Source organism: Equus caballus, chromosome 6 (assembly GCF_041296265.1).
Source record: "Equus caballus isolate H_3958 breed thoroughbred chromosome 6, TB-T2T, whole genome shotgun sequence".
NCBI lineage: Eukaryota > Metazoa > Chordata > Mammalia > Perissodactyla > Equidae > Equus > Equus caballus.
This window is the reverse complement of record NC_091689.1, coordinates 97,516,625-97,537,919: the sequence shown is the minus strand read 5'-3', so window position 1 is coordinate 97,537,919 and position 21,295 is coordinate 97,516,625. Positions and strand designations below refer to the sequence as shown.

General features: G+C 39.3%; 2 protein-coding genes across 9 annotated transcripts in view; one reads left to right on the top strand and one right to left on the bottom strand.

The window, feature by feature from the left end:
• Nucleotides 1-21,295, bottom strand: part of FRS2 (fibroblast growth factor receptor substrate 2) — a 120,463-nt gene that overhangs the window by 72,805 nt on the left and 26,363 nt on the right. For 2 of the 8 annotated variants that reach the window (XM_070271912.1, XM_070271909.1), the window contains exon 2: nucleotides 10,127-10,295. The exons of 4 other annotated variants lie outside the window; for them this stretch is intronic. The gene's annotated coding sequence lies outside the window, so the exon portion shown is untranslated. The remainder of the gene's footprint in view (nucleotides 1-10,126; nucleotides 10,296-21,295) is intronic. 2 more of the 8 variants (XM_070271908.1, XM_070271911.1) reach the window with 1 other exon arrangement.
• Nucleotides 2,849-3,593, top strand: LOC111774036 (histone H3.3A). Its single transcript, XM_023643994.2, has one exon. It carries the CDS (start codon nucleotides 2,962-2,964, stop codon nucleotides 3,370-3,372), a length of 411 nt encoding a protein of 136 aa, XP_023499762.1. The 5' UTR covers nucleotides 2,849-2,961; the 3' UTR covers nucleotides 3,373-3,593.

Genomic DNA, 21,295 nt, shown 5'->3' with positions numbered 1-21,295 from the left:
TTCTGGCTGCTTAGCCCTGAATCTCGTTCTCTAACCCTTGCAACAATTTGACGAGCCACTGAGCTCGACCCAGTAACCTTTTAAAATACACAGTATGTTTGAACTGGTGTTTACTGCCACCAAGAATTCTGACTGACACATTAGTTAGGGGTAACATTCATTCCCACCTGCCCCATCCCCACAGGGGAAAAAGACTCTATTTGTAATCTCTCCAAAGAAACCCAAAAGTATTGTTCACTTTCAACCAATGGATTTATCCTGCAAGGTCTGGAGAATCCTACTTTTACAAATTTTAGATAATCATTCTCCTAATTTAGAATATGAGAAATGTCTAATCAATTTTAGACTTATTTCCAAGGAACAGAGTCAAGAACCGACGACACAGGAAAATACCCACATGCAAGGAGCAACTGTCACTGAGGTCAAAGAGTCACTCGAGCCCACCTGACCACACCCTGGATGCATTCCCAACAGCTTTCCTCCCAGCAGGGGCTTTTCACTTGAGGTTCTAGAACCAAGGAGTTCCCTCTGCCTCTTAAGGGTCATTTTAAGGCCAAAAACTTAAAAAGTATTACCAAAAGGCCTTAAATATTCTTCTTTTGTTTGAACAAATAACTCAGTGAAATACCTAGGTAACAAAACTATTCAATTCTTTGTTAAACCAGTGCAGAGCCAGCCAGCGTCTGACTGCCGCAGGTGGAGTTTTTGACATGTAAAACGCACTCCTCTTCCTGGGCCAGATTTCTCTGCAAGACTATTCTATAGTTTAGTAATGCTATTTCCACTGTCTAGAATGCTAAAGCTCAAATCTGTTAATTTTATTACTTATCAATATAAATGTGATACAAGGTTTGTGAGGAGGGTGAAATTAGGGGACTAAATGTGTTGGTTCTTTTTTTAAATTTCAGGAGCCAGTTACCATATAGATTTGAAACTACATTTTAATGAATAAAAAAATAATCTAAACAAAATCAAACATAGTGTTTCTTTAAAAAGTGTCAGTCTTTTCAGACTAAAATTTAGAAAAAAGAATAGAGCATTTGGAAATGTATATTGACATCTAACATATACCTAACATGTTAAAAATTCAGTAGGAGAAAACCAGAATTTTGGCAGAAAAAAAAGGCCATAGAATTGTACTGTTCACGACAATCACATGCTAGAGCTATGTGATGGGACGGAAGAAGCTGAGGCCTTGAGAGTTAAGCAACTCACCGAAGGAACAGATCTGATTTCTAGCTGAGTGACGTCATTAAAACATCTTCTGCCTGTCCTTCAAAATGAGTCAAAATAAAGTTAATTGAACACCATATGGTATTAATTCCAGGATTTAAAATAACAAACACTAAATCCAAGGCAAGTGATTCTGAAACCCAACTATTAATATTCTTCTTAAGATACAGTTCTGATTTATGATAATTTATAAAGACCCTGGACTTATCAATGTAAAAAAAAGTCATCAGAAAAAGTAAAACCTTTTTATAGTGTCCATAAGTTCATGTCCCTGTAACTCCCAAGATGTGTTACAAAGTAAAATCATTATTGCCTATGTGCTAAGGGCTATTTCCTTAACCCCCAATTACAATTTACTGGCTGTTAATTACTGGACGCCCTCAGATAGTAACTTATACCTAAACACCATGAATTTAAATTTATGCCATTTAACAAAACAAATTTTTCCCCCAGTCAGAATCCACCTGCCCGAAAAGAACACCATAATCTCTTATGGAAAAGTTTCTTTGCATTTGGTTGCCTTGTACTAAACATAACAGGAGCTTTCTACTCGGGGTGAGTGAGGAGAAAATGTTCTCACAACACCTTACTCTTCTTTAAATGAGGCTTATCCCAGTCAGCCTCACAAACCAGCTACATTTGCGTTTCATGAGAGGCCCTGAAGCAGCAGGGCTGAAAAGGGCCTCAGGCTAGCTCCGGATTACTACCCTACTAACATATGCTATGAAACAACACATTGTAAAAAAAAAAAAAAAAAAAAAAAAAAGAGCTAAAAGACTCCTATGAAAATAAGGTGCAAGAACAAAAAGGACATGAAACCCAAAAGAGGACAAGGAGCGAAGATGTGCATAGAGAGATCAAGAAGGCTTCCAGCAAGATATGGCTAAGCCAGCACAGGCGCTGCTACTCCCCTCCTTCAAGGCCGGCCAGCCGACATAGGGAAGAGGAGACAGCCTGCGGAGCTGGGCAACCCTCTCAAACCCTCTCGACAGCTCGTTAGAAAGCAATGGAAGTTGTGAGACCACACCAAACACTGCCATTCCCGGTTTAGACTGACTGGAGCGAGGCTGCAGAGAAAAGCCATTAAGGAGGGAATGAATATAAGGAAAACAGGACCAATAAGAGCCGCAAATATTTACTGAGCTATTTCTTAGTTTATTTTTTAGGTTACATATACTGTTTCATTTAATCATCACAACAGACTTCTTAAATACTAATATTACGCCCATTTTATAGATAGGAAAAAACAGGTTTAGAATTTTAAACAACCAACTTGCCAGAGTCATACATACAATAAACGGTGGAACTGAGGCTCCAACACAGACCTGAACACTTTACCACTCCTTTTACTGAATCATGGAATTTAACAACTGACCTAACCCTCTATCTACCTTCTCATGCAAATCCACCAAAGCAGAATTTTTTAAATAAAATTTTAATTATTTAAGGAATAGCATGTTTCTAACAGAAAGTCTGGAAAACATAATGGATGTAACAAAATTCAAATCTTTTTTATTGCTTTTATAATTAATATTTTAATGAACACCTTGTATATAAATCTCTGCACACATTTTTATTCCATTTATAAAGTACTATAAATAGAATTCAGGGTCGAATTGTGTTCGCAGCCGCCGCCGCGCCGCCGTCGCTCTCCGACGCCAGCGCCGCCTCCAGCCCGCCGAGCTCCAGCCGAAGGAGAAGGGGGGTAAGTAAGGAGGTCTCTATACCATGGCTCGTACAAAGCAGACTGCCCGCAAATCGACCGGTGGTAAAGCCCCGAGGAAGCAGCTGGCTACAAAAGCCGCTCGCAAGAGTGCGCCCTCTACTGGAGGGGTGAAGAAACCTCATCGTTACAGGCCTGGTACTGTGGCACTCCGTGAAATTAGACGTTATCAGAAGTCCACTGAACTTCTGATTCGCAAACTTCCCTTCCAGCGTCTGGTGCGAGAAATTGCTCAGGACTTCAAAACAGATCTGCGCTTCCAGAGCGCAGCTATTGGTGCTTTGCAGGAGGCAAGTGAGGCCTATCTGGTTGGCCTTTTTGAAGACACCAACCTGTGTGCTATCCATGCCAAACGTGTAACGATTATGCCAAAAGACATCCAGCTAGCACGCCGCATACGTGGAGAACGTGCTTAAGAGTCCACTATGAGGGGAAACATTTCATTCTTTAAAAAAAAAAAATCTCTTCTTCCTGTTATTGGTAGTTCTGAACGTTAGATATTTTTTTTCCATGGGGTCAAAAGGTACCTAAGTATATGATTGCAAGTGGAAAAATAGGGGACAGAAATCAGGTATTGGCTGTTTTTCCATTTTCATTTGTGTGTGAATTTTTAATATAAATGCGGGGACATAAAGCATTAATGCAAGTCAAAGTGTTTCAGTGAACAAGTTCCAGCAGTTCAACTTTATAACAATTATAAATAAACCTGGTAAATTTTTCTGGACAATGCCAGCATTTGGATTTTTTTAAAACAAGTAAATTTCTTATTGACGGCAACTAAATGGTGTTTGTAGCATTTTTATCATACAGTAGATTCCATCCATTCACTATACTTTTCTAACTGAGTTGTCCTACATGCAAGTACATGTTTTTAATGTTGTCTGTCTTCTGTGCTGTTCCTGTAAGTTTGCTATTAAAACACATTAAACTCTAAAAAAAAAAAAAAAAAAAAATAGAATTCAGGGTCAAAGAGTGTGAATAAATTCTGCCAGAACATCTGATTTTAATACGATTGAAATGATGAAGAGATGATGGTTTCTTGAGAAAAACAACTATGGCTAAATCTCCCTTGCATCCAGAACGCCGAGGAACATGTGCAAGGGCACAACGACTGCTCAATGGAGAAGATTTCTCCTTCCTTAGCACACAGTCTCTGAAGGGAGAATTAAATAAATCAGGCTCCCAAATTAGAAGACAAGAATCAGGCCAAATATCAAATTCATTAATGGGCTATATCAAACTCTTCTCAGGGAGAGAAGAGCATGAATATTGGTACTGTCATTCAAATATATTTCCATATGTTTAAAAGAGTTTGGATACCTCACTGTATATTTAAAGAATATAGTATTTTAGTAGGTATATAACACACTGAAGACATTATTTCTCCCATTTTAAGTTAGTATCTAAATGCCATAATCTGTTATTGTCCACGGTGATCACTTCAGAACATGTCTATATACAAAATTCAAAGAGTTAAATATTTTCATAGTACCTAGATCTGTCATTTTATTTTGATTTCCTACCAGAAATCACCACCTATTATCATCTTGTTCTAATGACATTATAGCAATGTCCCCATAAAGATGAAAAGGAGATTCACTACAAAACGATGTTCCAGGCACTGACCTCATACTACTGCACACTATGTATTATTATTATAACCTCTATTTTCTATTTTAGGAACACAAGTCACTAAAACTAAAGCACAGAGAGAGTAAGAAAGGCACTTGTTTCTCTGAATCCAGGCATTCTGCTCACACCTCTGATCACTACACACAACAAAGTCCTAGTAACAAGCAAAAAGCACTGAAGTTTCTGGCACAGCTTTCAGTGGACACTGGTGATGAAGGGAATAACGACAGCATACTTGCCAGAAAATAGGGAATTCAATCAATTCAGGTGGATATTCACTCATTTAGTAAATAATTATCTATTATCTACTGTGGACCAAAACTGTATCAGAATGTGGGAGTGTTCTCCAAACCTTGAGAAACACTAGGTCTAAGAAAGATGGAGACAGATTGTACAATGTAGACATCTAGTGTAGACAGATAGATCCAACATAGTTAGAATAAAACAGAATTATTCACAGGTGTAATGGCACAGAAGGAGTAATTAACTCTGCCGAGGGCACTCAGAAGCTGCACTGAGGAGGAAATGCCTGAACTGCACCTTCAGTAACAAACTTTCACAGAAATTTCTAGATAACAATCTGTCTCCCAAAATCACCCACACACAAAGGCCAGGTTCTCACTACTATGAGAACAGTGGCACAGAACATGTCTTAGCACAGTGGCCCCATCTTAGGTTTGCTGGCGGGGGGAGAAGAAGGGACCGAGGGGTCGCAATAGGTCTGAAGAATCAAACCCTGCTAAGACGATGGGAACCGTGATAAGGAAGGAGCCCATCTATCAAGCTTAACTTTATAGCCAATATAGCTATAAAACTGCCTTTATTTGTCTGGAATACCTGTATTTAAATTCCTAATTTCAAAAAACTCTAAACTTAAAAAATAATAATAAGGAATTTAGGGAGAAAACAGACCTTCAGTTAGGCATGACTGACCGTGACTCCTTCCTGAAACCTCACCTTAAAAAGTTAAGGGAGTTTTTAGAAGTATAAAACTCATAAAGATAAAGAGAATCGTGAAAGAGACAATAGCAAATGAGGGATGCCATCAATATTTTGGAAGCTAGAAATGGGAAAAAAGTAGTAAATAACCTAACAAGACCAAGAAAGCTGAAACCCAAACCTGAAAGGAAGAAGCCATCAAGAAGGAAACTGATCAAGAAAGAAAGTAGAATAATGGGGGCTAGGGGCTGGGGAGGAGGAAGAAAGGGGGAGTTATTGTTTAACAGGTACACAGTGTCAGTTTAGGATAACGTAAAAGTTCCGTAGATTGATGGATAGAGGTGACAGTTACACAACAATGTGAATATACTCAATGCACTTGAATTGTGACACTTTAAAATAGTTACAATGTTAAATTTTATGTTATGTTTCTTTTACCACATTACCACAACAAAGAAAAGAAATAAGGGGACTCATGCTGGAGAGATTCAGGTAGTGGAAGCATGATGAAGACAAAAGCACAGGGTGAGGCTGCAAACGAGATGACTGAGGGAAAGTTCATTTAAGTGGCCTTACCCCAAAAACCAAGCTTCTCCCCATCCCTGATGAAAGTCTAGAGATGCATCTCTGGAGAGGTGGACCAGAGACCCTGATCTTAGGAACACAAGTCACACCTGAAAGCAAGACAAAATGCCTTACTGAAAACCAGAGAGAATTCTGAGAGTCTGCATTTTGAACAGGACGAAGACAGCTGTGTCCAACAGAAAATGGAACGGAGAGGAGACCTGATGGGTCCACCCTGAGTGAAAGGTGCTTCAGGTTTGTCAAACAACTGCAAATGAATTAATAATAGGCACGAAGTATATAAAATTTAAAACTTGGATAATTATGTGGGAAAACAGTTGCACAAGAAAGAAAACACAATCATAATGAATTTTTTTTTTTTTTAGGAAGATTAGCCCTGAGCTAACTGCTGCCATTCCTCCTCTTTTTCACTGAGGAAGACTGGCCCTGAGCTAACATCCATGCCCATCTTCCTCTACTTTATATGTGGCACGCCTACCACAGCATAGCTTGCCAAGCAGTGCCATGTCCACACCCGGGATCGGAACCTGTGAACCCTGGGCCACTGAAGGGGAACGTGTGAACTTAACTGTTGCACCATCGGGCCAGCCTCAATCATAATGAATTTTGTGACAGCTGTGACAAATATTTGCATGGTCATAATAATTTAAATACTAAATAAAGAATTTACCTAAAACATCTGATATCCTATAAAAGGAGGAGGAGAGAAAGGGAAGTAGATGTAAATGTCAGCAGGCCATAGAGAGATTAAGATGACTAATCCTCATTTTTCTTAGAAGGAAGTCAGTAGCTACTGTCTAAAATGAAAATGCATAGGGCTGGCCCCATGGCCGAGTGGTTAAGTTCGTGCACTCCGCTGCAGGCGGGCCCAGTGTTTCGTTGGTTCGAATCCTGGGTGCGGACACGGCACTGCTCATCAAACCACGCTGAGGCGGCGTCCCACATGCCACAACTAGAAGAACCCACAACAAAGAATATACAACTATGTACTGGGGGGATTTGGGGAGAAAAAGGAAAAAAACAAAAAAATCTTTAAAATGAAAACGCAACACAGAGCAGAACTGAGTCAGAAAAACAAAGGCAAATATCAGAACAAATAGCTGAAAGAATTGAAATTGATTGCTTCTAAAGATTGGGAATTAGAGGTGAAAAGGGGAGAGATGGGGAACTGCCATTTTTTATAAGCCTTGAAATATTATTCAACTTTTAAAACTACATATATACAAATATCACTTAAATATTAAAATAAAAAATTAATTTAAAAAGATAAAGCAGATTTTGTCATGATATTAAAAAGATCTAAAATTGCCTAAATTGAGTATGTATCTTTTTTCAAATTATGCTGATTTCTGTTAATTCTTAGAATTTTCAGTAGTATTGAGGTCAACAGTATTAAATACCTTTCTTAGAGCACAATCCATGAGCTGATATAGCATGCAATTCTCTGGAGAAATACTTTGGGTACACAGCAATTGTAAAACCCAACTGTTTAAGACCATTCCATAAACACAGTATTTTATTTATTCCTTTCCCTCTATGAAGATGTATTTATATAAAAGTGTATATTGTATCTTGGGTCTTTGAACGGCTAGCATTTGCAAACACCAGTGATGGTACAGTTGAACTTAGATTTAAGTCTGAATGTCAAATGATACAAATGGACAAACTGAAGGGCTACCTCATGGAAAAACATACAAAGTACTAAATATGCAAAAGAAAACAGGAAACAATCTTATCTGCAAGAACTGTAGCTACTTGCAACTTTTTAAAAGTCACATTCTTGTGGGCACAAATTCACCAACTAAATATAATCTAATTAACATATTTCTTCTACACAGTCAAAACCCAGAACTTCATTCCAGAAAAAGAAAAATGCGTCAAAGCAAAAGATTAAAATCATGAGCAACTACATCAGAATCTATTGATTTTTTTTTAATTAATGAATTCCCTTTCATACAAAGATTAAAAACTGTAAGACGTGATCTGCTTTTCCAGCAGTACTAATGGACCGTGGTAATCTACAACATACAGTTTCTCCATTTCACGTATTGACTACATACAAACTTACAAATCAACAACTATACAAAGGCTTCAGAGCCTTAAAATCACGTTATATTATTTCCATTGCACAGCCATGTAATCAAAAGAGAAACAGTCAGAGATAGAGCAACGGAAGAAACTCTCAAGTCTTTATCACTGAGCGCCACATGTCAAGGAACAGGAGAGGGACACATGCGTCTGAGACAAGACTCCTACGCTCAAGTCTGAGATTCAGCAGAAGAGGCAAAAAGTGTGCACGGCAGGGTTGCTAAAACTAAGACGTGAAAACAACTCATGAACAATATAAAGCAGTGAAACTACGGAGTACTAAACTACAAAATATAAAGGATAACTATCAATTTAGAGAAGAGGAAGATAATAGTCACCTTGAAAGAGGAAGTCTCAAAGAAGTAGAGGGTCTCAACGAAGTAGAAAGGCATTTAAGGAAATAAGGGAGAAGACGAATGCCTCTCTCTCTCTCTCTAGCTTCTGCTGTATACTTCAAGTTTTTCATAATGAAATACTGGGGGCAAATAGATGAAAAACAAAAAAGGTAAGTAATGTGAAAGAGAACTGACTCAGAAAAGGGAAAATAAATGAAGTAGTAAACAGAGGGGAAATTATCCACAAACGAAGAAAAAGAATTTAACCAACAACCACGTATCTTACATATCAATAAATGTTCACATTATTTTGATTAGCCTCATTCCATTTCTGAAGGAGAATAAGAGCATTTTAAACCCACTTCTGCAATGAGACTGACAAAAAAGTTTTGTTTAGCAATAAACCTTTGTAAGGACAGCTGAGATTTCCTGATTCCCAGTCCTGTAATCTATCCATTATACTACACACTACTTCATGCATTAAGTATTTTACACTGGACTTACTTCATTATCAACCTCTCTCTCCTATAACAACCAAAAATATTAGGATGCTATCTATAGCCACTATATTTTAAAAGAAAAAAAAAACGCCCATTTTTGAGTAAGCATGCTGTAATACACAACAGCCAAATGGGTCTCACTTAACACCACAAAACTTTTATGACCATAACCATGGCCTTTCCAGTGAACCGAGACACGTTACTACTGCAGCGCGTCCTCTAGCCAACAAGGCCTTTCCAATGATCAGAGAAGAGGGGCTGATGCCGAGCAGCAAACTCCAGAGCTGAAGTCGTAGTTCCAAGGTATTCACATACCGAATTTTTTCAATGTTTTATCTAAATTATTTTGGTTGTAAAGATGATAGCTACATAAACAGGGACTGAAAATCAAAGAAAGATGCTTAATACATGTAAATGAAACATTATAAAATATTCACATTGATGAAATGTACCAGCTAAGCCATACGGTTATTAGTCACAAACTTACTACAAATTTTCTCAGAATCATAATTAATATTATTTTTTACATCTAAATTTTTCCCTTCTCTAAATTATTAAGATCTTATTAACTTTTTCACATCTACAAATGGTATCCATGTTTACTAGCATACCCCAAACGAGATTAATATTCATCGCACAGTGACAAACACCCATTGGTCCAGCACCTGGGAGCCAGGGTCCCTTAGACTGTCTCACTTCGTCTCTTGTTTCCCCACATCCAAAGACTGAAGATTCTCATGTCCTCCCACTACACCCCACCCAAAACACCCCTGAGCAGCAGGCAGGTGCTTGCTTCCCCTTCCATATAGATCCAGTACTGAATTAACTGGTCCCATTTACTTAGCATACTGAAGGGGGTAACTAAGTTTCCTTCCAATATTTTTACATGTGTTTACGTGTGACTGGAAGCAGCAGGGAAAAGGAGTTTCGAATGGAGGCACAAAAGAGCCAGAGACAAACTTCAGCCTCTAACGCAGCTGTGGCAGAGGACAAACGCAGCGCACTTGGAGTGGAGACCAGAGTCCTCACCCAGCTCCGACACTACACTATTCCTAGGTGAGCGACCCCCTGCATCTAGCATTTCAACTTGCCGTTTTCAGCCTCCAAAGGCATCTCTAGGAAACCACCTTACTTGGCAGTCTCTGGTAACGACGGTGGTGATGAAACGGAAGCAGCAGTTGTAGCAGAAACAGAAACAGAGGTGGGGCAGCTGATGGTAGTGGCAGTAAGTCTACGGAACTGGTAAACATTTGAAGAAGCCTGCAACACAGAGAGGTTGGAGGCTCCTGTGATTCCGGTAAATGACCAAAACAACCCATGAATTGTTCTATAAACAGTAATTTAAAGTCATATTTATTTAACTAACATTTGCAAAGTGCTTACTATGTGTGCCAGTAACAGTTCTAAGCACTTTATAATTTATTTAATCTTCATAACAACCTTATGACATAGGGACCATACTATCCCCATTTTTTAGATGGAGAAACTGAGGCACAGAGATTAAATCACCTACCCAAGTCACACAGCTAAGCAAGCGGTAGAGCCAGGATTCAAACTCAGGTAACCTGACTCCAAAATCCATGTTCTTACTCACACCACTAAGCAGCCATGTAGTTGTGGATGGAACATAATGTCTACTTACCTTTGGATGTGTTATGTGAATTTTAGCGCGCATCTTCCTAATTATATCCGTCTCAGACTAACATTTAAACTTTTATCAATCATATTCATAAACTCAATAATGAATGGTAACACTCACTAAAGTACTTCATTAGCCATTCAGGAACTTATTATTTTTAATTTTCTGAAAATGTTATCAGCTCATGCAGATGTGCACAAACAGACAAAACACAGACTACTATGTATTAAATTATTAGTCTGTTTCAATGATCATAAATCAGACTAGTTAAATATTCGACCAACAAAATACACCCTAATGGACAGAGTTAGACATCATTTAACTGGGTTATACTTCACTGATAACTGTAAAAGTCTATACAAATTTCCATACTTACCAAAAGGTAAGTCATCCAATTTTTTATTGCTGCCACCACAAAGTTTTATCCAATAGCTGAATACAGCATTAACATTTATTAAAGTCGCCTTAAACATATTTAATAGTTATTAATAATAATAACATCTTACTAAAATAATTTCCCCTAAAGAGTACCTATCAGTATTTCCCAAATTTCTCAGCATAACTGTATTTGCAGTACCATTCTAAAATATTGGATACACTAGAAAGAAGACTAAAAGTTAATTATAATTTTATGAGGGATCTGGGATCAAACCAAAATTTATAGAACCCAATTAAAACTACAACATCAAATATATTCTTTGGGAATATAGGACCAAATCCAGACTTCTGATAGTCTTATTAAGACAATAAACTAAATTTTGAAACAATTCCCAGAAGTGCTAATGCTAGAAGTGACTCTTCTCCACAAGGAGAAATTCATGCAAAATAAGCATGCCCTAAAAGCCAACTCAAACAGTGTGAGGGTGAAAGTAAAAGACATGTCTGAAGACAACTTTACTGTCTCATAATTTTTAAAAGCCCTAAGAGAAAATTTTAGGTTATAGTAGTATAAAACATTAATTAAAGAAAATATGAAGATAAAAACAAGAGAATAAAAATTAATGAAACACTCCAGGAACAGGAGAAGGAGGGGGATTCTAATTAACCAAAGAGGAAAACAGGAAAAAAAAGAAGGAACTCACGTGCAAAAACGTTTTTGGAATTTGTATTGAAAATTAATCATACAGAGTAATCATCATAAAATATGAGGTTCCATCTACTATGCTAAAGAGCTTATACCACATTTTTCCATGCACTCTCGATGAAGACATCCTCCACCATATACACAGGATAGGTTTTTCTTGATGCAATTTACTATGCCTATCCTCAACCCTAGGATATTTTTGTACCTAATCTCAAATTGGAAATGGGATGCTACCTATCCTCAAAATGTCGAGTTATTGGTAGAAACGTAGCTGCACATCTAATCGAACTTTTGTGCTCCACTACAAGTCCTTCAAGTGGCATTCTTGTTCATATGTAACTAAGACCACCTGTGTATTTTTAAAATAGAAATCAAAACTTATGGAATACATTGTTCATCGATACAACGGATTTGCATTTTCCCTAATACGAGAATACAGTCTTAGTACTTATTTATCACTAAACCCTACCACTAAAGAGATTAATTCATATTATGTATATCCTTCATTTTATGGAATTAGTTTTCCAAGGTTAGCTACACAGTGAATCCTACTTTCCCACCACTGAAAAAGCACAGAAATATTCCCCCAGAAACATACTCCAATAAATAAGCCAAAAACTGTCTACTACAAAAGAAGGTTGATGCTTCCTTTGCTTCTGTGTCCTCACTGGTAACGATAGGTACCATGTGATATCCAGTAGTCTTTAGGAAAGGCAAGTGGAAACATGCTTCGAATTAGAAGATTCCTACACCCAGATGCACAATTGGGAGCAACTTAAGAAGTGTGGAATTGGAACTAGTAGTCCATTTACTCCCACCAGGCTCTGTGTTTCTACTTTGAGGGTGAAGGAAAGTTAAATGTGTGTTTTCAGGGTTATGATAATATGCATTTTAAACAAAAAGGACATTATTACATTATAAGAATCTTCCTATCTGAAAAAATATATATCTTATAATGGGGTGCAATTGCTAACATAGTAGACTTAGGTTATTTTCCTCTATAAGTTACACTTTGTTTCATTAGTCTTCCTAAATAAACTCTCACTCCAATCTCCCAGATCTATGCTTTAAATTCCCTTAAAAGTTTTGTATTTAAAAAATCTCGTAAAAACAATTAACTAATACTAATTTTCCTTTGGGGGAAAAAAGCCCTTGGCGTTCTCATTTCTATAAAACAGCTAACCTCTGAGCCCCAGGGGTGAAGGAAGACCAAGAACCTCCCATTCCACTCTGCTTTCTCCCCTGAGCCACCATTCCCATGTCACTCTGAGCACTGAGGAGGAAAATGGATGGAGAGACGCTGCTCCACCACTTCGACCACTTCCTACTAACAACTTCTGCCCAAACTCCTCTTAGCAGCCCAAAGAGAAGTCCATTCCCATCACCGCAAAAGCCCGTGATCTTTGGCCAGACATGAACGTCCTAGGGACGGCTGCTGATGCTCCTCTTCACACACGAGAGGCAACTGCAACACAGCAACAGCCGTGCAGTGAGGACTGTCTGTGGTAGGCAGAATCGTAAAATCCAAGATCTTTGCTTCCTGATGTACACACCCTGCAGAATCACTGGCACTGTGAATATGATGGGATTTCACCCCCACGATTAGGTTAACTCTAAGAAAGTTGACTTTGAGAAAGGGAGATCATCCAGGTAGGGGTGAACTAACCACATAAACCCTTTAAGTCTGGGGCTAGAAATAAGAGACAAGAAGTCAAGGGACACTGGAGGGTGAGAGAGACTGGACACGAGGGATATTCTCCATAGCTGGCTTTAAAGATGAAGCCATGTGGCAAAGAATACAGGCACTATCTATGAGCTGAGAGTCGCTCCTAGTTGACAGCCAGCAAGGAAACAAGATCTCAGCTAAGAACTGAGTCCTGTCAACAACTGGAGCTCCAGAAGAGCCTCCAGACAAGAACCCCATCCATGTGACACCTTGATTTCTGCCTTCTGATATCCTGAGCAGAGAACCCAGCCACACTGCCCAGACTTCTGACACAGAGAACTGTGAGCTAATCAGTGGGCGCTGTTTTAAGCCGCTGAGTTTATGGTAATTTGTTACACAGAGATAGGGACTCCTTGGAGGCAAAGGATGGGGGCTGCTATGCAGCAGTAGGTTTCCTGTTAGCAACAGCAATACCACAGCAGGAAGACCTGACACAGAATGTAAATTTGCCCTGAAAACTAAAGAAGGGTCACCATAATGGGGAACATGCTTGGAAACTGCCCTGCTTTCATTCCTTCACATTTATCATTACCAGACTGTATGTATTAATTTGTTTGCTGTCTGTTTCACCCACTGGAAAGGAAGCTCCAAGGAACAGGGATATGTCTCTAATTCTCTGCTGAATACTCAGTACCTTAAAAAATGCCAGGCACAGAGGCATGCAATAAATATTTCCTGAACAACCAACCATCACAGTAAATTATTCCACATATGAGGTCTCTTAGAATAGGGAACTGAAATAACTACATTATCAGTTGGACATGCTGCATGCAACAAGCCCATCCTAACAAATAATTTTCCTTTAATACAAAACAGATACAGGTTATCCTGCTATCTGAAAGTGCGCTTTATACCACTTTGCTTTTACAAAAAGACCTACATTAGTATGTACCTGTTTTAACTAACTCAGAGAAATCCAAAGAGGCCTTTTGCTTTTATGTGAAAAGTGAAAAGAGTGTACAGCGTTTTTCTGCAGTGAGAGAGCCATTCTGGAGGTAGAGCACACCCAGAGCAGAGTGCGCGCCCTCAAGCTCCTTCCCAGGGGCTGACCGCAGCATCTCAGCATCCAGCCGCCACAGCTTTCAACTCTGTCTGTGAGCACCTGCACTTCATTTCAATTTATTTTGGGAGGTTATTTTTTGGGTCTGGGACCACTCAAAAATTTTTCGCATACAAATTAATGGTAATTGCTTCTTCGCTTTACACCATTTCAGCTTCTGGAAGTTTCATAGGAATGCCCTACTTTCAGATAGCAAGGGAAACCTGTATGTATGTTTCTCCATCCACAGTTGTTCCATACATGCTTTTAGAGATGCTGACACTGATGCCACAACGCATTAGAGAACACTTGTAGCATGGTAAGCATGTCGACAATAACAGAATGGCATTTTAGTAAACAATATGATAGAGAAGAAATCACAACCTAAAACTGATTAAGATGAGGAATTTACTTTCAGTTGATGGAGCCAATTCAAGTCCTCGCATCTTTCCACAGAACTACCCCACACCCTGCAGGGCCAGAGTTAAAGAATCCTAATTATGTTCAAAGAAACCCAGATCCAGAAAAATCTCCAGATGAGCAGCAGAGCTTATTTCTACAGAGCGGATCACATTTACATCTAGTTTCTTTGTTGTACTACATCAAATGTTGCTCAAATTAAGTTTTAAATCTCTAATACAAAAGATATTAGTAATTAAACCTCTACTAGATAGACTACAGACTCAGGCACCTTCAAGAGAAGGTGACAGCAAAAGAGACCCAATTCTCTCTTAACACATCTCTTTTCTGCCAGAATCAATTACTTCTACAGCAGTTCCCAACTTAAACATGGTACATTCCAAACACGACTTGTTGGTTGGTTACGTGGGAGTCAGGAATGCCTTTCTGCCCCACAGAATCACTGTTACAAACGGTGGTTAAGAAATGCAGCACTGTACTTCAGGTACATTACAGGGTTTTGTGGCCTGGCAACCACTACTATGTATTTCATCTGTTTATATTTTGTCTCATTCTTTAAAAAAGAGGGAAGGATAGAGGCTGAATCATCATATGTAGCAATTTAATGGGGTTTTTTTGGTAAGTACTGCAATTCCTAAACAAGTCTTTTTTTAATTGGAAAAGGTTAATCTTAAATTGGGACCACCTAAATTCAGCTTGAAAATAAAGTATGAAAAGCACATGTTTTACTTAAATATTCTTTAAAATGAATTTTATAACACAGAGAACAACAAAGTCCTATTGTGGGTAATTCACAGAAAAGCAAAATGATTTTTATCACCATAAATTCAAAGAACTTCTAAAATATGTTCAGAGCTCAGGGACAAATAAATTATCATTTAAGGATAACAAAAATACAAGTACAGTGTTAATACATTCATTTATCTCCATACCCACCCACCAAAAGTAACAAGAAATTCAGATCTGTGACCAGTGCTGGTTCATACCCTGGAGTATGACTCAGAGACAAAAACTCTGCATAATAACTACTCTTCAAAATTATTCCCTATTCCTATGAAGATCTACAATCAGACTTCCTCAAAGCAGGATCCAAAAGCGGGGAGGAGGGGCGGGCGGATTTTCTCCTTTAGAGAAACAGTAATTGTCTGTGTGTGTATTTGTCCCTATTTGGCAGCCTAATTCATGTTTATGCCTGGACCTACAAACTTCATTTATTGAATTAACTAGTTCTGCTAAATCTCAATCATAAGAATAAGAACATGACCAAAAGAATGTTCTAATAGTTATTTTGAGAGCCAGGAATGTATTTTCTTCATCATTATCTTGTGCCTTTTCCACATTTCCCTTCACTCATTTATATTCCAGATAAAACTCACTAACATGCCAAGAAAGTATTTATCAATTCCTATGCGCTGATCAATGGGAATTGCCTGAATCCAAATATATAAGAATCACCAGAATGGAGTCTTCTCGGTGTATATTAATAAACAGTATCCCATCTTGCTATGCAAGTAATCACAAACCTTTCTGTGGATTTTCAACAGCACCACACATACCTTTCTGAAAGTCCTACGTCCTGAAGACTGTGAGGACATCAACGCTCTCTTCTGGTTCTCACTGGTCTGATCACTAGCTGCCTCTATTTCCACAGCAGATCCCTCTTCCTCGGCCATGCCGCAGTTATTTTCCAAAGCACGAAATGTACACCCACTTTAGGTGGCACATATATAATTATGAATCATGTCCTGAGAAACTATTGGCTTGTCAAGCTCTCAAGCCTTTCAAATTACAAAGTCTTACGGCTTTTTCATTTCATTCATTTATTTTTTTATAAAGATGTTATTTTTTTTACTTTTTCTCTCCAAAGTCCCCCGGTACATAGTTGTGTATTTTTAGTTGTGGGTCCTTCTAGTTGTGGTATGTGGGATGCCACCTCAGCATGGCCTGATGAGTGGTGCCATGTCCGTGCCCAGGATTCGAACTGGCGAAACCCTGGGCCGCCAAAGCAGAGCGTGCGAACTTAACCACTCAGCCATTGGGCCGGTCCCATCATTTTAGTTTTTTATTTAAACTAAGTACACTCAGGCTCAGAGGATTTAGCAGGCAACAGTATCTAGCTAAAATTTAATACCATTATTTTATTGTCATTCCTTTAATTTTTCCATTGCCAACTATTTAAAGCAAGTGACATTAGTTTGCCATTTAGAGTACCAATAGAAAGTTTCCCTTTAAAATACATGTGTTTAAGTAAAAGCGTCATTTAAAGAAAGATATTAAGGAAATAACTGCATTTCAGAGTGGTCCTCAGAAAAATAATGTGTCACCCTACTCCTGGTAGTTTCACTGGGGCCGGCCCCATGGCTGAGTGGTTCAGCTCGCACGCTCCGCTTCAGCAGCCCAGGGTTTCCCCAGTTTGAATCCTGGGCACAGACATGGTACTACTCATCAAGCCATGCTGAGGCAGCATCCCACATGCCACAACTAGAAGGACCCACAAGCAAAAATACATAACTATGTACCAGGGAGCTTTGGGAGAAAAAGGAAAAATAAAATTGTTAAAAAAAAAAAAAGCGTCAGAAATACCGCTCTGACCAGAACTGTGGGTTTTTCTAAACCCAATACTTTCTCCCCATTTTCTCTCTTCTGTAATGACCCCAAATTCTCAGCTAAGCTCCCGATTTTCAACTCAGGATATTGTACCAGCACATCTAATTTAACACCTCCAAATAAAATTCATTCTCTTCTAGATCACCACCACCTCCACTTCCAACCTCATCATCAAAAGCTAGCCTAATTCTCCTTTACTACCATTCACACAAATCTCATAACCTAGGCATTATCATTGACTCATCCCTCTCTATTCATTGAATTCTAGCAGTTACCAATTCATTCATTCTAAAAAACACCTGTTGGTTTCCTGCTACCATAAATTGTGTCATTTTAGAAAGCCATTTCTTTAAAAACTTCATAATCTGTGAGAAGAGAGATGTAGCCTTGTGGACTCTTTCTCCAAAACTGGCGGGGGCGGGGGAGTGAGAGGACATAAGATGGGACAGACTTGAAAAGGAAGGCTCAAGAATATTAACAGCGGTTATATTCCTAAACGGTAGAAATAAGAATAGGTACCATATTCTTCACATTTTTCTGTATTTTGTACGTTTTCTATACTTTCATAATCAACAAAAATACATTGCAAAAAGTGTTCCCATCCAGACTCATTTCTCCATTCCTATTCAAGCATATTAGTTCAGACAAGACTCTCATTATGTCCTCCTCCCTGGCCTCTAAACTGACCTTTTTGAATGTCACTGTCCAATACATTATATACCTAGGTGCCAGAATAATATTTCTGAAAAGCTACTTTATTCAATTACTCTTCTATGCAACCATCTTTAATGACTCTTTACTGCCTATAATATTAAGAGTTGCATACTCTACCAGCTTTTCAGGGGCTTCTATCATCTAGCCCCAATCCTATCAATATAAAAATAAGGGGAAAAAATACTATTATCATGAATCGAATATTAATGCTTTATCAGAAAGTTAAATGTAAGTTAAAACTACTTAAGATTCCAAATCTGGAATACTATTAATAATTCTGTTAAGCACTGTTTCTCAATACTCCTAAAACTCAGGTTTTTATTACAAACTCCATTTTTGAAAGACGCCATTCTAAAGAACTACACAAACAACCTGGATTGTGTTCAGCATGCAAGCTACAGTCCAGGTGATTGAAAGATATTAATGGAAGTATCCACACAACAACGATATACTTACATTGAAGCAGAGACATGAGAAAATAACTAATGGAATTTCTAATGGTATAAAATCAATACTAGCAGGTAAGTGCTAGGCCACCAGGCACAAAATAAATTAAGCTACGTATATTCAATGTATAGTTTTTGCTCTAAGTTTTCATTAGTTTGAAGCAACTGGTTTCTTTGTTCTGTAACTTATCACCTGAGAGTTCTAAGCTCTGTAACATTTAAAGGTGTTTACTTAGATGTAAGACTTCTTATTAGTCACTTTTGCCCAAGAGTATATATTCTGGGATGAGAGAGACAAAAGACGCAAGAAGCCCCTGCTCATGACGGCTCTTCAGCTCCCAAGGAACATCCAAATGCCTAGGGGATTCAGTCCTCATATCATTACCAGAGAATACTGAATCAAAACCTAGAAGCAACAGGGCTTACTCAGATTTTGGGAGGATTAAATGCCTGGTCAGCACTTAAAAGATGCTGAAAGTGACTCCTTAAATTTTGTGCCCTAAGTGACTCCTTCCTTCACCCTACTCCTGGCCCGGGATAGAGTCAGGAATACTGATAAACATCCTACAATGCACAGGTCAGTCCCCTACAACAAAGAATTACCTGACCAAAATGTCAATAGCGCTAAATTTAGAAACCCTGATATAAAAGAAAGAACTTTAGTTAGAATCCCAGCTCTAGAACTTCTTAGCTAAGTGATCTTCAATAAATTATACAACTGGTCTAAGTTTCCTCACGTTTAAAATAATCATGATGTTTATGTTGAAGTATTTATTGTTGACAGATTATGTTGAATGAGAATAAACTGACAGAGAAGCCCTTAGACACTCTACAAATGTTAGAATGTACTCCATTCTCAGATCAAGGACAAAAATCTTCTCTATCAGAGGTAGAGTTCTGGCCCTCTCAAAGATAATTTCAAAGTATGAATGAAACATGGTACTATAATTGGTTTATTTTCTGAATCTCCTATTAAAGTCTAAGCAGCCTTAAGGCAAAGTCCCTACTTTACCAAACTCTGTATCTTCAGCCTCTAGAACAAAGTAAGCATTGGATAAACATCTGTTAAATGGCCAAATTGACAAAGAAGCTCAAAGTGTCTACCTACTACAACAAAGCACTGATTGCACTGCATTGTGGAGAATTACCAAAAAATATATAACACACAATTCTTCTCCTGGAGAAATTTAAAAATAGTAGGAGAGATTGCTGGGAAGATGGCAGAATAAGGGGACTCTGAACTCACCTCCTCCCATGGACACAACAAATTTACAACTAACCTTGGAACAATTACCCCCAAGAGAGGACTGAAAACTGGATAAAAAGAACCCCCACAATAAGGGACAGTGCTGACCAGGGTGGAAGACGCAGAAATAGCTTTTTGGGGAGGAAAAATACACACTCTAGCCACAGTGCTTCATGGCTGGGAGCAATCTTAAAGGTGCAAAGCCTTCCCTGGAGGAGTGAGAGATCTGAGTCAGCGAACTAGGCCACAATAAGCGTTTGGACTCAGCACAACCGAGATGAGCAACACAGTATCTGGCTCTGCTGGCTATTAACAACAATGGAAAATACCCCCAGAAAAGCTATCAAACATAAGAGAAAGAAAAGCCTGCCCTAAAAAGCCCATGCACAAATTCACCCATTTTGGAAAGCAACCTAAAATCATCAGAAAGAAAGGTGCACAGTCCCTTGGTGAAAAGAGACTCACTTGACAGGCTCTGGGTGCATCTCAGGGAGGAAGGAGGTGGCTAGGACCACTTCCCCAGGGACTGAGACACTGGCAGCAGCCATTATTGTGACCTAGTACAGGCGTGCTCACACAGACACCGCCAGACACCCTTGGAGCTCCTTCCCCGGCCTGTTAGCACAGGGTTTGCCCTGCGCACTAGAGCACCTATTTAATCCAGCTCAGCCAGGGCAGGCAGCCTGCCCTAGGGACTGGCCCCACCCAACAGCAAGATCTCCAGCAACTTGTTGGACCACATAGGCACAGTGTGTGGGACCTCTGCAGTGGGGCCAGTGGGACGCCTTTGCAGGGCAGGGCGTGCATGAGGGGCAGGCCTGTGTTGGAGGAGTGTGAGGGGGCTCTGCAGCAGGGCAAGTGGGTCTGCTTCAGCGGGGCAGGGCATGTGCAAGGGGCAGGACTGTGTGGATGGGGTGTGTGGGCCTGCAGGCAGTGAGGCTTGTCAGCTGCAGACTTGTGCTTCTCAAAGAGCCATAGAGAGAATCTGCCCCACCTTCCAAAGCCTGAAACAACTGTGTGGGGCCAGGTCTGGGGTCAGCCCCACCTAGCTGCAATCCTGAGACAGCTGACAACAGCCTTGCAGCACAGAGGTCTACAGCAATTGTGAAGCCCCGAGCCTAGCAACCAGCCACGTTGGGGGCCTACTCACTTAACAGAAGAACTGCAGCAGGAATGTGTTATAAGACCATGCAGCCAACTGTGCTGGGTCTCCTCCGCCCAATAAAGTGACGAAAGTGACCATAACAGCCTCATGCAGCTGAGGCTTACAACCAGCCAGCCAGGGGGACAGCCTAGCCTTCCCACGCACCTGCAGTAAGAGCAACCCTGCCACAAGACA

What these genes read in the sequence shown, in the direction of transcription:
- LOC111774036 (XM_023643994.2), top strand. Translation starts at nt 2,962, where the DNA reads ATGGCTCGTACAAAGCAGACTGCCCGCAAATCGACCGGTGGTAAAGCC.